Below are 15,615 nucleotides of genomic sequence, written 5' to 3' on the forward strand. Positions count from 1 at the left end.
ACATTTCAATTGTCGCTATATTATGTACATGCTCTTTGAATTTGAAGTATATTTGTAGTTCTAGTATTCTATCTATGATATATAATATGGAAATACGCTTCTTGGATTCTCCATTTGTTTAACGTTTTTTACACTTACGATATTCATCTACTCTTCTCTCTGCATATTTTTTTTCTTTGATTTTCATTCCACGTGCTTCTTAAATTCTCTCATTGTTACTATGAGATACAAACGAACCACGTTGTTGCTTTATGTGAAGGAAACCGGTTACCTGTCCCTTAGAAGGGTATTACCGGATGGAATGAGGGCAAAAAGACAGTAAATACATTATGTCAAAATCATGTCTATTCTCTTTATTTCGCTTAGAAATATAGCTATTACGCCAATTCACCCAATAATAAATTCATTAAAAATTTATCGTTATTTCATTTTATTAGCAAAGAGAGCTAGATTATTTAAACAACAATATGTAATCACTTGGTTTTCTGTATGATCCATTGTACTGGTTTTGAAGGGTTGAATAAAATGAAATTGTTGCCAAAAAAACTTGTGAAATATTCTATTTTTAGGGAAACAAAGTAATGACAATAGCGTGAGTGAGGGAGAAAGTGAGAAAGACTTTGACTTTGTTTGAAGCGATAAACAAGGCGCGGAGAAATGAAGACGATGAGAAGAAACAGCTGCAAAAAAAAACCACACACAAATTTGCAGAAAAAACTGTTCGTAATCGATCAATGAAATAGTTTTTTTTTCTTTTCCTTCTTCATTAGATTATTATACAAAATAAATCTCGATTTTTCGTGTCACCTCTCAAGATCTGTTCCAATTATCATCAACGAGAAAGGGAGAAATATAAAATCAATTTCGAACCGTTGCTGTTTGAATCGATAATCGCAATTTGGATCTCCGATTCCACGAAACCCTAACGAGTTCCGATGTCTAGGTTCGTTAATCGAAGAATCGCTAGAAACGGGATCCGCGAATCGGATCTAAGGTCGGGTTGAGGCTACCCGGATGAGAGTAACCGGAATCGAAACGATATGAACTGGGGAACATTGCTCAAGGACTTCAAGGATAAGGTCGGATTCGCTGACGCAACCGCCGCCGGCGACGCTTCTTCTTCCCGTGACCTCGTTCTTCCGCCGTCTCCACCCTCACCTTTCACGTCCTCTAGCCACGCCGCCTCTCCTCAGCATGACCTCAGTTTATTATCTCCCACAAGGTAGAAGCTGGTCCTCTTTAGTATTATGAAATGAATCAATGTTGTTGGCATAAGCAATCAATGAGAGTCTCCTTTTTTTTAATAGTCGAGAGAAATATAACTTGGAGGTGGAGTTTAGGAGACACTGGGAAGACTTCTCTTCATCCACCTCTGAACAGGTTAGTTAGTGTCTTCAGATTTAAAAAAAAAACAAAACAAAATTGGCAAATCAAGACTGTTAATCATTCGTATATGTCATCGCAGGAGAAAGAAGCCGCCTTGAATATGACTGTGAATACGTTTTGTACACTAGCCAAGCAGCATGCCAACATAGATCAGTTAGTTACCATGTAAGCCTTTCTATCTCTATGGATTCATTTTGAGCTAGTTTTGTTCTTTTTCAAGAGAAGTTTTGCATTCAACTATTAAGGGATCATAAATTCCATGTCTTGAGTGTTGTTTTCTTTTCTATAATTCCTGCACAGATATCAGATATAAGAATATTGCCCATATAGAGAATTTTATTTTCAATTGCAGGTTAGTAGAAACACATGTATTCTCCTTTGTCATTGGGAGAGCATTTGTGACAGATATTGAAAAGTTAAAGATTAGCAGCAAGACAAGGTCACTGGATGTAGAGAAAGTAATAGAGTTTTTTTCTCAAGTCACCGAGGTTTGCCTCTCCTTGTGAGTATTAGTGAATCAGGACATGTTACCTTCTCTTCTATGTTAATCCATGATTTTGCTTTTTCCTTCAGGAAGGTATATGTCACGGTGAAAACCTTTTAACTGCTGTTGAAGTCCTTGTATCTGGGGTACCTTTTTTACCTTTACTTGTCTTCCCGTATTTTTTTCTGAATCGAATGACTTACAACCCTCGACTATGAGTTTTAAGTAACCCTTACCCAGGTTTCAATATCTGATAGCTAGCTGGTAGTTACTCTCACCAATTTTGGAGGCCGTGGAAAATATATTAGGGTGCAGGCTCTTTTATGGTTTGTACGCTATAGACTGTATTGGTTTATATACTCAACCTTTCATGTTTTTTTCTTTTTAGCACATTGACAAACAGTCTCTACTGGATTCTGGGATATTGGGTTGTCTGATACACACTCTCAATGCGCTTCTAACATATAGTGTAGCCAGTGAAGGTGAAAAATCTGTTAATTTGGAAGAAAAGGTAAATATGGCAGATGAAGTACTCTTTTTGCTAGACACTTTGAGGTTCTATTTCAATTGTCTTTTTCAGCAACAAGTCTGACATATTTTCTACATTATAAGTGTGTACGCTGCAATGCCTTATCTTTGAGACTTTAACGTATCCTCCTCATTCTTGCAGTTGGAGGAAAGCGTTATCCATATCATGAAAGCACTGGCAAGCCATCCTTATGCTGCACAGAGTTTGATGGAAGATGACTCCCTTCAGTTACTTTTCAAAATAGTTTCCAGTGGTTCTGTCGTGGCTTTCTCTCAATACAAAGAAGGTTTAGTTTCATACCGTAACATACAGCTTCAAAGACATGCAATGCAGGTAATTTGTTGCTTCCCTGTTCTAAAAATCAAGCAATGTTTTTTCAAGCAGAAACAGCTGCGAACTACGCTGTAGCATAATCGTTGAATCTTGAGAGGATGTTGTGATTCTGAAAGTTTCATTTATGATTCCCTTTCGTGTCTTCTTCAGATTCTTGGCCAGCTTCTTGTCAATGACAATGGGAGCACAGCAAGCTACATACGTAAACATTATCTGGTATGCCAGTGGATTCTGTAGATAGCCTCTCTGTGGTATACCGATTCTTGTATCAAGTATCGTAAGCTGTGACCCTGAGCATAGGTCAATCATATCGAGCTTATCTTCAAACTATCTGAGGTCTCTGTTATAAGGAATTTGGTTATCAGGAGAATTTAGTGAATTTTACTAGTAGGCATGAGACTCAAGCTAATGATAAGTACTGGTTTTGTGCAAATACTTTAGTTTGCAATACTGGCAGTGCCATATATAGCTGCAATCTAGTGTTTAGGGTCTCTTTTGTGATGCTTATAGTTATTTTCAAACCATTCCACAGTATGCCCTTTCTTAACTTAAGGCTTTTGTATGAATGCTTGTCCTTGTTTTTTGTGAACTTAAGATGGAAGATAGCTAAATCAGTAAAATATGCCACTGAAAGATCTTGTAACTAAGTATAACTTTTTGGATTCTGTTTAGTGTGAAAATGTGTGCATATGAAACGTTGCTTTCCTGATTTATTTTTCTTGGCACAAGTTAGTGGTCTGGTTGCTTGCTATGTTTTACGTCTTCAGAACTAATTCTTTGGCTGGATTCTCCTGCAGGTAAAGGTTCTCCTAATGGCTATCAAAGATTTTGATCCAGATTGTGGGGACTCAGCCTATACAATGGGCATTGTGGATTTGTTACTTGAATGTGTGGAACTGTCGTACAGACCTGGTAATTTTGGCTTAGAGAAATACAGAAGAACTCAAAATATGTCAATGCCTGTGGAAAATTTAGCTTGATAGTATAAACATTTGGCAGCCACCTTCTTACTTATGGATTTCTACAAAGGCTCGGTGTATGGTTGCTGATCTTTTTCAATTTTGAATATGTAGAAACTGGTGGGGTCAGGCTAAAGGAGGACATACGAAATGCACATGGTTACCATTTTCTTGTACAGTTTGCCCTGGTTCTGTCTTCCATGCCAAAAGATATAGTTGCTGCCTCTAGTAATTTATCTCAACACCACAATAGTGGTTCGGATGACTCTGAAATACAGTCACCCCATTCAATGAATAGTAGGCAGAATGATGAGTTTGGATCACAAAGTTTCTCCCCTTCACTATCAAGATTGCTTGATGTTCTTGTCACCTTGGCGCAGACTGGTCCCGTTGAGTTATCTGGAGGAAGTACCTCACAACTACCTCAAACAAACCCCAGAAGTCAAACACCGTCTGATAGCAATCTGTATAATGAGACATGGGAACAAGGAAGTGGTAAAGTAAAAGACCTTGAAGCTGTCCAAATGTTGCAAGATATCTTTCTGAAAGCAGAGAACAAGGATCTTCAGGCTGAAGTGTTGAACCGAATGTTTAAAATATTCTCAAGCCATATGGAAAACTATAGAATGTGCCAAGAACTAAGGACTGTTCCACTTCTCGTGCTGAATATGGGTGATTTTCCTTCCTCACAGCAAGAGATAATCCTCAAAATTCTTGAATATGCTGTCACAGTTGTAAACTGTGTTCCAGAGCAAGAGCTGTTGTCACTCTGTTTCTTGCTTCAACAGCCAATCAATTCTGAGTTGAAGCATACCATACTTTCTTTCTTTGTAAAGCTGACATCTTTTGATGTACAGTACAAGAAAGTCCTAGGTGAAATTGGTGTTTTGGAAGTCTTACAAGATGATCTGAGACAGCACAAACTTCTCATGGGTCCAGATCAATTTAGTGGTGTTTCCAATCATTTGAATCGGATACCTAGTTCACCTAGCTTCAAACAACACCTAGATAGTAAGGATGCCATCATTTCATCACCAAAGCTGATGGAATCTGGTTCAGGAATGTCACCTATCTTTGAAGTTGAAAGAACTATTACCGTTGGTTGGGAGTGTATGACCTCTTTACTAAAGAAATCTGAAGCTAATCAGGAAGCTTTTCGTTCTGCCAATGGTGTGACCGTTATTCTTCCACTGCTGCTCTCTGATGACCATCGTACTGGCGTTTTGCGAGTTTTGTCATGCTTAATCACGGAAGACACTAATCAGGTAAGTTTACATTACATAATACGTATCTTGATTCTCTCTGTTCTACTGTATGTCTTCTTGTTTATCTGATGAATTAACTCAAATTAATTACATTAGCTTGGCTAGGCGTTTTTTTCTTTAGATTATGCCACCACCAGTGAGGTTTCTGTTGTTTAGGTATTAGAAATCCTCTAGTGTCTTGTAAGAGTAACTCGTATCTTACCATCCAATCAGGTCCACCATGAAGAGTTACAAACTGTTATCGATGTGTTGAAGAGTGGAGTGGTCACTGGAATCTCTGGTCATCAATACAATCTTCATCATGAAGCCATATGTGATACCATGGGTGCTCTGTGGCGTATTCTTGGGGTTAATGGCTCTGCTCAAAGAGTGTTTGGTGAAGCCACTGGTTTCTCTCTTCTACTGACCACTCTTGATACGTTCCCGGAAGTAGAATGCAGGGATGACTCTCATTTGATGGTTCACATCAAATTGTTCAAACATGTATTGCGCCTCATGACATCTGCAGTGTGTGAGAATGCTGTTAATAGGGTGAAACTGCACAGTGTCATTATATCTCAGACATTTTATGATATTTTGGTGGAGTCAGGTTTGATGTGTGTTGATCTGGAAAGACAGGTGATACAACTGTTGTTAGAACTCGCACTTGAAGTTTTGCTTCCACCTTTTCTGACATCAGAATCTTTGGCCTCAGCTGAGATGGCAGAAAGTGAAAAGTCAAGCTTTCTTGTAAAAACCCCATCTGGGCAATTTAATCCTGACAAGCAGAGGATATATAATGCAGGTGCTATCAGAGTTCTGATCCGTTCACTGTTGCTTTTTAGTGCAAAAATCCAGTTGGAACTTCTGACTCTTTTGGAAAGGCTTGCACGTGCCACCCCATTCAACCAGGAAATTCTCACGTCAGCTGGTAAGGTCTTATGTCTTAGAGTTCAGCTTATATTGTAATTAGCTAAGTCAACTCTTAAATCTTGCTGTGCACTCTGGTCGTCTTTACCTGTGATATGAATTATTATTGAGCAGGTTGCGTCGAACTTCTGCTGGAGATTATCCACCCATTTCTTCCGAGTTCATCTCCATTTCTTTCTCATGTCTTAAAGATTGTTGAAGTTCTTGGGGCGTACAGGTAGTTTAACATAGCTAAAATCTAATACATAGTCTTAATGTGACTAAATTTCTTTCTAGGCTGATCTTACTCAAGATACGGTGTTATTTTGGTGCAGATTGTCCCCTTCTGAACTCAAAATTCTTTGTAGATATGGTCTGCAAATGAGGGTTAAGAATTCAGGTCAGGCGATAGTTGGTATGATGGAAAAGCTAATTCTCATGGAAGACACAGGAATGGAACATGGTTCCCTGGCTCCATTTGTAGAGATGGACATGAAAAAAACTGGACATGCTTCTGTTCAAGTGTCCCTGGGAGAAAGATCTTGGCCTCCTGCTGCTGGTTATTCATTTGTTTGTTGGTTCCAGTCTCGAAACTTTTTTGCAACCCAAGGAAAAGTAGCAGGAGAGTATGAAGCTGGTGGTTCATCAAAGACGCAGGTTCTGAGTGGGCAGCAAAGTGAACAAAATGTTTTCCGGATATTTTCTATTGGTGCAAGTAACGAAAGTCCACTCTACGCGGAACTTTATTTTCAAGAGGATGATATTCTGACCCTTGCCACTAGCAATTCAAATTCTTTGTCATTTTCTGGATTAGAAACTGAGGAGGGCAAGTGGCATCACCTTGCTGTTGTCCATAGTAAGCCTAATGCTCTTGCCGGACTCTTCCAAGCTAGCATCGCATATGTTTACATTGACGGAAAACTAAGGCACATGGGTAAATTGGGTTATTCTCCTTCACCTGTTGGAAAATCATTGCAAGTAACAATTGGAACTCCAGCTACGTCTGCCAGGGTAAGCGATTTGACATGGAAAATACGCTCATGTTATCTTTTCGAGGAGGTGCTTACATCAGGCTGCATTGGTTTCATGTATATTCTTGGTAGAGGGTATAAAGGTCTTTTTCAGGATGCATACCTCTTACGTTTCGTGCCTAATCAGGCTTGTGGTGGGGGCAGCATGGCTATCCTTGACTCGTTAAACACTGACATACTGTCATCGTCCAATAGCCAAAAATTTGAGGAAAGTAATAGACAAGGGGATTCTAAGGCAGATGGTAGTGGGATTGTATGGGATCTCGAGAGGTTAGGAAATCTTTCCTATCAGTTAGCTGGTAAGAAACTTATTTTTGCATTTGATGGAACATGCTCAGAGTTCATGCACGCGGCTGGAAATTTTACCCTCCTCAATCTGGTTGACCCATTGTCCGCGGCTGCTTCTCCTATTGGAGGTATCCAATGAGCCCATATAATTTTAGTTCATATTTTAAATTTTCGTCCATTTTAGTTGTGGTTTTACTTCATTCTACGTTTCTCAATTATTTAGGAATACCACGTTTCGGGCGCCTGGTGGGAAATGCGACTATCTGCAGACAAAATGTGATTGGCAATACTATCCGCCATGTGGGAGGAATGGCTGTTGTAATTGCACTTGTTGAGGCTGCTGAATCTAGGGATATGTTACATATGGCTCTTTCATTGCTTGCATGTGCCCTTCATCAGAATTCTCAGAATGTAAAGGATATGGAAACATACAAGGGCTATCATTTACTAGCTCTGTTTTTACGTCCCAAGATGGCCCTTTTTGACATGCAATGTTTGGAGATGTTTTTCCAGATTTCTGCATGCGAAGCGTTCTTTTCAGAGCCAAAGAAGTTGGAGAGGGGACAGACTACCATTAGTATGTCACCTACTAAGAATATGCCCGAAAACAATTATGAGGATATTAGTCTGTCAAAGTTTCAATCTGAAACTTCTTCAGTTGGATCTCATGGATATATGGATGATTTTTCAGCGCCCAAAGATTCTTTTAGTCAGTTATCTGAGCTAGAAATTGGAGATATTCCTGTTGAAACTTCAAATTGCATTGTCTTATCCAATGCAGATATGGTGGAACATGTCCTCCTGGACTGGACTCTCTGGGTGACAGCCCCTGTTTCCATCCAGATCGCTTTACTTGGTTTCCTGGAGAATCTGGTCTCAATGCTTTGGTACAGGAGTCACAATCTTACAATCCTGCGCCGAATCAACCTGGTAGAACACTTGTTAGTAACACTTCAACGAGGGGATGTGGAAGTTCTTGTCCTAGAAAAACTAGTTGTTCTTCTTGGATGCATCTTAGAAGATGGGTTCCTTACTTCTGAGCTTGAAAATGTTATTAGGTTTGTGATTATGACATTTAATCCACCTGAAATAAAGTCTCGAAACTCACCAAGGCGAGAGTCAATGGGAAAGCATGTAATTGTGAGAAACTTGCTTTTGGAAATGCTTATTGACCTCCAGGTAACTATAAAAGCAGAAGAACTGCTGGAGCAGTGGCATAAGATGGTATCATCAAAATTAATAACGTACTTCCTTGATGAAGCTGTGCATCCTACTAGTATGAGATGGATCATGACTCTTCTCGGTGTTTGCCTGGCTTCTTCCCCAAACTTTTCTCTTAAATTTTCTACAAATGGAGGTTATCAGGGGCTGACACGGGTACTTCAAAGCTTTTATGATTCCCCAGACATATATTACATTTTGTTCTGCTTGATATTTGGGAAACCTGTTTATCCAAGACTACCTGAGGTCCGGATGTTAGACTTTCATGCACTAGTGCCGAATGATGGAAGCCATGTAGAGTTGAAGTTTTTAGATCTGTTCGATTCAGTGGTTGCCATGGCTAAATCTACATTTGACAGATTGATCATGCAATCAATGATTGCCCACCAGTCTGGAAACCTTTCACAGGTGAGCGCTAGCTTTGTAGCTAAGCTTGTTGAGGGAAATGTAGATATGACAGGGGAGCTTCAAGGGGATGCTTTAATGCATAAAACATACGCGGCACGGTTGATGGGTGGCGAAGCATCAGCTCCTGCTGCTGCGACATCTGTTATCCGTTTCATGGTTGATGTTGCAAAGATGTGCCCTCCATTTTCAGCTGCTTGCAGAAGAGCAGAATTTCTCCAAAATTGTGCTGATCTTTACTTTTCGTGTGTCAGGTTTGCATCACGTGCCTATTGCTTATATATATTCAGTTCCATGTACTTAACTTATATGTCTACACGCATTTGTTATTCCGGATTCATGTTATGTTTCCCCATCCCGATATATGACAGATGAAGGAGTTTTTTTTTGGTGTTGTAGTTAGTGTGACTTGCAAGATATTTTGCAAATTTTGACCAAAAGCTCGGCTGTGTTGCAGGGCTGCTCATGCTGTGCAGATGGTCAAACAGCTCTCAATGAAAGCAGAGGAGCAGAGTCTAAGTGGTGGCGATGATAATAGCACACAAGGCGTTTTCTCAAACTTGCCTCACGATCTGGACCAGTCCACAAAAACCTCCATCAGTGTTGGAAGCTACCCTCAAGAGCAGGTCAGTGTGAGTTCTGAAGGCATGCCTTTACCTTCAGATTATGTGGTTACTGATAAGATGGAGAAGATTCATACAACACCGTCAGGGGATTCAGAAAAATCATTTCAAGATCGTGAGTATGTCAAGAAACTAGATGGTGAGCATGTTAGCCCTGTATCAGCTTCCAGTGAACTGGAATTTCGAGACCTTAGAGGTAAATTAAGTCAAATTCAGCCAACAGATTCTCAGAGTTCTGAATCCTTCTCGATGTTAGAGTCTCCCCATGTATCTGAAAAATCAAGTCTCAAAGGTCCATTCACTTCTTCACCATCTCCGCTTTCATCGCATATCTCAGTTAGTGAGTTTGATGCATCTTCAGATCACAAGTCAGTTTCACAAAATTCATCTGCTGCCCATACATTGTTTAAAATTAGTCCAAAACTTCTCCTCGAAACTGATGAATCTGGGTATGGTGGTGGGCCGTGTTCCGCTGGAGCAAGTGCGGTGCTAGATTTTATGGCAGAGATATGTGCCGACTTAATGACTGAGCAGATGAAAGCAGTACAGGCTTTGGAAAGCATTTTAGAAATGATTCCTTTATATGTGGATCCTGAATGTGTTCTAGTATTCCAAGGCTTATGCCTAAGCAGAGTCATGAACTATCTTGAAAGGCGTCTCGTGCGTGATGATGAAGAGGATGACAAAAAACTAGACAAAAGAAAATGGTCTGCAAACTTGGATGCATTTTGCTGGATGATTGTGGATCGTGTCTACATGGGCGCTTTTCCTCAATCAACTGGAGTCCTTAGAACGCTTGAGTTCTTGTTATCAATCCTGCAATTAGCTAACAAAGATGGTAGGGTTGAAGAATTCACTTCTTCAGGAAAAGGTCTGCTATCCATTGGAAGAGCAACCAAGCAACTAGATGCATATGTTCACTCAATCCTGAAGAACACAAATAGAGCAATATTATATTGCTTCCTACCATCGTTCTTGATAACTATTGGAGAGAAGAACTTGCTTTCACGTCTGGGCTTGCTTGTTGAATCTAACAAGAGGCAACTCTCAGATGAGGAATCTGGAATTGATATCTCAACAGTTCTTCAGTTGTTGGTTGCAAACAAGAATATCATATTATGCCCAAGCAATCTTGATACAGATTTGAATTGCTGTCTGTGTGTAAATTTAATCTCTCTACTCCATGACCAGAGAAAGAATGTGCAAAACATGGCATCTAACATTGTCAAACATATGCTGGTTCACAGAAAGTCTGCTTTTGAGGATTTGCTTGTCAGAAAACCACATCGAGGACAAACCCTCGATGTACTACACGGAGGTTTTGATAGATTGCTGTCTGGAAATCTTCCAGAATTCTCTAAGTGGCTTGAGAGCTCTGAACAAACTGTAAAGAAAGTATTGGATCATGGTGCTGCGGTTATGTGGACTCAGTACATAGCTGGCTCAGCAAAATTCCCTGATGTTAGGATGAAAGGCATGGATGGTCGTCGTACGAGAGAGATGGGAAGAAAATCACGAGATATGTCGAAGTTAGACATGAAACGCTGGGAGCAGTTAAATGAGCGAAGACATGCACTTGAAATAGTGCGTGACACAGTGTCCACTGAGCTTAGAATTGTCCGGCAAAACAAATATGGTTCGATACTTCATGCCGAGAGTGAGTGGCAAAATCATCTCCAACAGCTTGTACACGAGCGAGGTATATTCCCATTGCGTGTTTGCCAAGGATCTGAAGATCTTGAATGGCAACTCTGTCCTATCGAAGGTCCATACAGAATGCGGAAAAAGCTTGAACCATGTTGCCTGAAAGTGGATGGCATCCGTAACTTACTAGAAGGGAAGTTGGAACTTGAAGAAATTGAGCTACCCAAACCGAAAAACGAAGATGGGTTGGTTATTTTTGATAACGATTGTGAGCCAGATTTCCTGCTAAGTGAACTTTACAGCGAATCCTTTGTCGAAGAAGCTGATGATGTTAAGGAAATTCCTTCTGTTAGAAATGGATGGGATAACGATGGAGGCAGTAGTTCAAGTGAAACGAGTGTTCAGAACGCTCTCGATTTTAGTGGCAAGTCTAGTGGTACAATATCTGTTCTAATCAGCGAAAACACATATGAAAAATCAGAGACTGGATCTCCAAGAGGGTCATCTTCTGGTAATATGGATGAAACAAGAGATGTGGAGGAAGAATCAGAGAAGGAACTTAACGATGATGGTGAGTATTTGATCAGACCATATCTGGAACATCTTGAAAAGATTAGGTTCCGATACAACTGTGAGAGAGTTGTTGGTTTAGACAAACATGATGGGATTTTCCTGATAGGAGAACTATGCCTATATGTTATAGAGAGTTTTTATATCGACGATCATGGCTGTATCTGTGAGAAGGAAAGTGAAGACGAATTATCCATTATCGATCAGGCTTTGGGTGTGAAAAAGAATGTCACTGAAAGCTTGGAGTTCCAGTCCAAGTCTAGCCCACAATGGAGTACAAATATGAAAACCGGAGCTGTAGGGGCAAGAGCATGGGCATATGGCGGTGGGGCTTGGGGGAAGGAAAAAGTGCGCGTGACCGGTAACTTGCCACATCCTTGGCGTAGGTGGAAGTTGGATAGTATTCATGAAATTTTGAAACGTGATTATGAGCTGCGTCCAGTTGCTGTTGAGTTATTTAGCATGGATGGATGTACTGATCTCCTTGTGTTCCACAAGAAAGAGAGGGAAGAAGTCTTTAGAAATCTTATTGCCATGAATCTTCCAAGGAACCGCATGTATGTCATCTCATTTTGTTTCTCTCAATTTATTTTCTCCAGTTGTGAATCAAGCTAAGCTCAAGAACTGAGCAGTTGTAGCTTAGTTCTTCACAAGGCCTTCAGGCTGTTTGTTTATTCGTTTGTCGTTTTTTTCCCTTTATTGCAGGCTGGATACAACCATTTCAGGATCAGCGAAACAGGAAAGTAAAGAGGGAAGTCGTCTTTTCAAGTTAATGGCAAAGTCATTCACCAAAAGATGGCAAAATGGAGAGATCAGCAATTTTCAATACCTAATGCATCTCAACACCCTAGCCGGACGTGGATACAGTGATCTCACTCAGTATCCGGTATTTCCATGGATTCTAGCAGATTATGACAGCGAGAGTCTTGATTTGTCAGATCCAATGTGTTTTCGGAAGTTTGACAAACCAATGGGTTGCCAGACGCCTGAAGGAGAAGAAGAATTTAGGAAACGGTTTGTGATGTCTAATGATATTTTTGATTAATTATGTCTTTATACTGTCATAATCTTATCCGAAATTACATTTGTTACTTTTTACTTTCTAATTTCAGATATGAGAGCTGGGATGATCCAGAAGTGCCAAAGTTTCATTATGGTTCGCACTATTCAAGTGCAGGAATTGTTCTCTATTATCTCATTCGCCTCCCACCTTTCAGTGCTGAAAACCAGAAGCTCCAGGGTGGTCATTTTGATCATGCTGATCGACTTTTCAATAGTATTAGAGAAACTTGGCTAAGTGCATCTGGGAAAGGAAATACATCAGATGTGAAAGAACTAATTCCTGAGTTCTTCTACATGCCCGAATTCTTAGAAAATAGATTTAACCTTGATTTTGGTGAAAAACAGTCAGGAGAAAAGGTAAGGCTAAGTAATCCTAATAGTGCTTTTCTATATGTACCTATTACTTCTCCATTTTTCCGTTCATGAGCAAGTTCCTTGTATAATTTCAGGTGGATAATGTCTTTTTACCTCCTTGGGCTAGAGGGAGTGTTCGTGAATTCATCCGCAAGCACAGAGAAGCGTTGGAGTCTGATTATGTTTCAGAGAATCTCCATCATTGGATAGATCTCATCTTTGGGTATAAACAGAGAGGAAAGGTACATTACATGTTCTCCTTTTGGATCATGTCTTAGAAACGTTGCTTCCTGAAACATTGAATCATGAGGCTGTTTATTTTCAGGCTGCAGAGAAAGCTGTGAATGTTTTCTATCATTACACCTATGAGGGGAATGTTGATGTTGATGCAGTTACGGATCCTGCCATGAAAGCATCTATACTAGCGCAGATTAATCATTTTGGACAAACACCTAAGCAGCTGTTTCAGAAACCTCATGCTAAACGAAGGACAGACAGAAAAATCCCTCTACACCCTCTGAAACACTCGACGCATCTTGTTCCTCGCGAATTACGCAAATGCTCATCATCTATAAATCAGATCATCACTTTCCATGACAAGCTGCTTGTCGCCGCCTCAAACTGTTTCCTGAAACCGAGAGGCTATAGGAAATACATAAGATGGGGTTTCCCGGACAGAAGCTTGAGATTTATGAGCTATGATCAGGACAAGCTCTTATCCACCCATGAAAATCTCCACGAAGGCAACCAGATCGAGTGTGCTGGTGTTAGTCACGATGGGCGCATCGTCGTCACTGGAGCAGACGATGGTCTGGTCTCTGTGTGGAGAGTCAGCAAGGATGGTCCGCGTGGCTCACGGCGTTTACGGTTAGAGAAATCCCTTTGTGCACACACAGCCAAGGTCACTTGTCTGCGTGTAAGCCAACCTTACATGATGATTGTGAGCGGTTCAGATGACTGTACAGTTATCATATGGGATCTCAGTTCATATAATTTTGTGAGGCAGCTCCCTGACTTCCCAGTTCCTGTTTCCGCAATCTACATAAATGATCTTTCAGGAGAGATCATAACTGCTGCTGGAACTTTACTCGCGGTGTGGAGCATCAACGGCGATTGCCTTGCCGTGGTTAACACATCACAGTTGCCATCCGATTTTATAGTGTCATTAACATGCTCAACGTTTTCTGACTGGCTGGAAACAACTTGGTATGTGACTGGTCATCAAAGCGGGTCTCTTAAAGTGTGGCAGATGGTACATTGCACTGATCCCGTTGGTGCTGAGATCAAAGCTACTAGCAACAGAACAGGATGGACAAATCTTGTGCCAGAATACAAGTTGCTTCTACACAAGGAGTTGGATTGCCATAAGCAACCGGTCACAGCTCTGCACCTCACGGCCGACCTGAAGCAATTGCTGAGTGGTGATTCTGGTGGACGGTTGATTTCATGGACAGTTCCAGACCAGATACTAAAAGCTACACTCAAAAGTGCTCTCATAGCTCAGAATCTTAAGCATCATCATGTAGAAGCTAGGATTAGAATCTAAAGCAATCACTAATGGTAGATGAGAATCAGAATGTAAGACCTCAGGACATAAACTGTTGGCTTTGTGTGAATTATTACCTCACATTGATTCTACATTTTCTATTTTGCAGGTTCAATGTTTGTGATCGAAAAATGGTGAAGCAGCAAAGGGAGGGAGAAACTGGTACAATAATAACTTACAGGCTTTTGTGGTGAGAATTTGTGTAGATAGAGCTAATAGGAAATTTATGTAAAGTAATAGTACAGTCCCATCTCTAAATTCTCAGATGCAAATTTTGTAATCACTTAAATGTTTTTACTGTAGCTTAGAAACTTATAAAACAATGGGTTCAACATTAACGGTGATACTTCTGTTTTGAAACTGTAAACCAGACAACAGTTTCATTTTTTGTTTTGTTTTTAAACTGTAAACCACACATCAGTTTCAGGCATCAGCTCTCTCCAATGAAATGAAATGAAATTGCACCAATTAACAGAGCAAATGTATGCCTCTGAAGTTCCAAGCAATTTCAAGTTGATAGGGGTATATGCCCTGGAAAGTCTCTCTCTGTGCGCTCAAATCTCAAGCTACGTTCCTTTCAAATCTGTCTCTCTCTGGATTCAAAAAGTCTTTGTTAAACTTTGCATATATTTTAGGTATATGCATATAGTCTTTGTTAAACTTTGCATGGCTTATTATTGTTTCATATTGTAACGCCCCGACCGCCTACGGCTAATGGGCCACCCACGCCCGCTCTCTCAGCCCGTGGGCCCCATCCTATCCGACGGTCGGTCGTTAATTTTTCAAGGCTCGAAATCATTGTTTATTGATCCTGCAATCACCACCCGACCTTTCTCCGTGCTTTGGCCTCACTCGCACGCTATCGCGAATCACTTCCCGATAAGTCACCCATCCTTCCACTACTCCAGCTCAAGCACGCTTAACTCTGGAGTTCTTTCAGGATGTGCTCCGGAAAAGGTAAGTCAACTTTAGTGACATAGGTAGCCAAATCAATTCTCTTAAGCCTTTTCACATATCACAACTCGGG

At 40.5% G+C, this 15,615-nt stretch overlaps 1 protein-coding gene across 1 annotated transcript; it reads left to right on the forward strand.

Annotated features, from left to right (window-relative positions):
* The first annotated feature begins 692 nt into the window (after nt 1-692).
* Nucleotides 693-14,975, forward strand: LOC108829589 (BEACH domain-containing protein A2). Its single transcript, XM_057000204.1, has 20 exons — nt 693-1,222; nt 1,308-1,380; nt 1,466-1,551; nt 1,739-1,874; nt 1,960-2,016; nt 2,259-2,381; nt 2,541-2,732; nt 2,883-2,948; nt 3,530-3,644; nt 3,806-4,956; nt 5,170-5,866; nt 5,980-6,082; nt 6,180-7,291; nt 7,387-9,043; nt 9,247-12,183; nt 12,332-12,640; nt 12,739-13,045; nt 13,138-13,284; nt 13,368-14,620; nt 14,698-14,975. The coding sequence occupies exons 1-19, from the start codon at nt 1,041-1,043 to the stop codon at nt 14,586-14,588; spliced, it is 10,671 nt and encodes a 3,556-aa protein (XP_056856184.1). The 5' UTR covers nt 693-1,040; the 3' UTR covers nt 14,589-14,620; nt 14,698-14,975.
* Nucleotides 14,976-15,615: the final 640 nt, after the last annotated feature.

This window comes from Raphanus sativus, unplaced genomic scaffold, assembly GCF_000801105.2.
Source record: "Raphanus sativus cultivar WK10039 unplaced genomic scaffold, ASM80110v3 Scaffold2422, whole genome shotgun sequence".
NCBI lineage: Eukaryota > Viridiplantae > Streptophyta > Magnoliopsida > Brassicales > Brassicaceae > Raphanus > Raphanus sativus.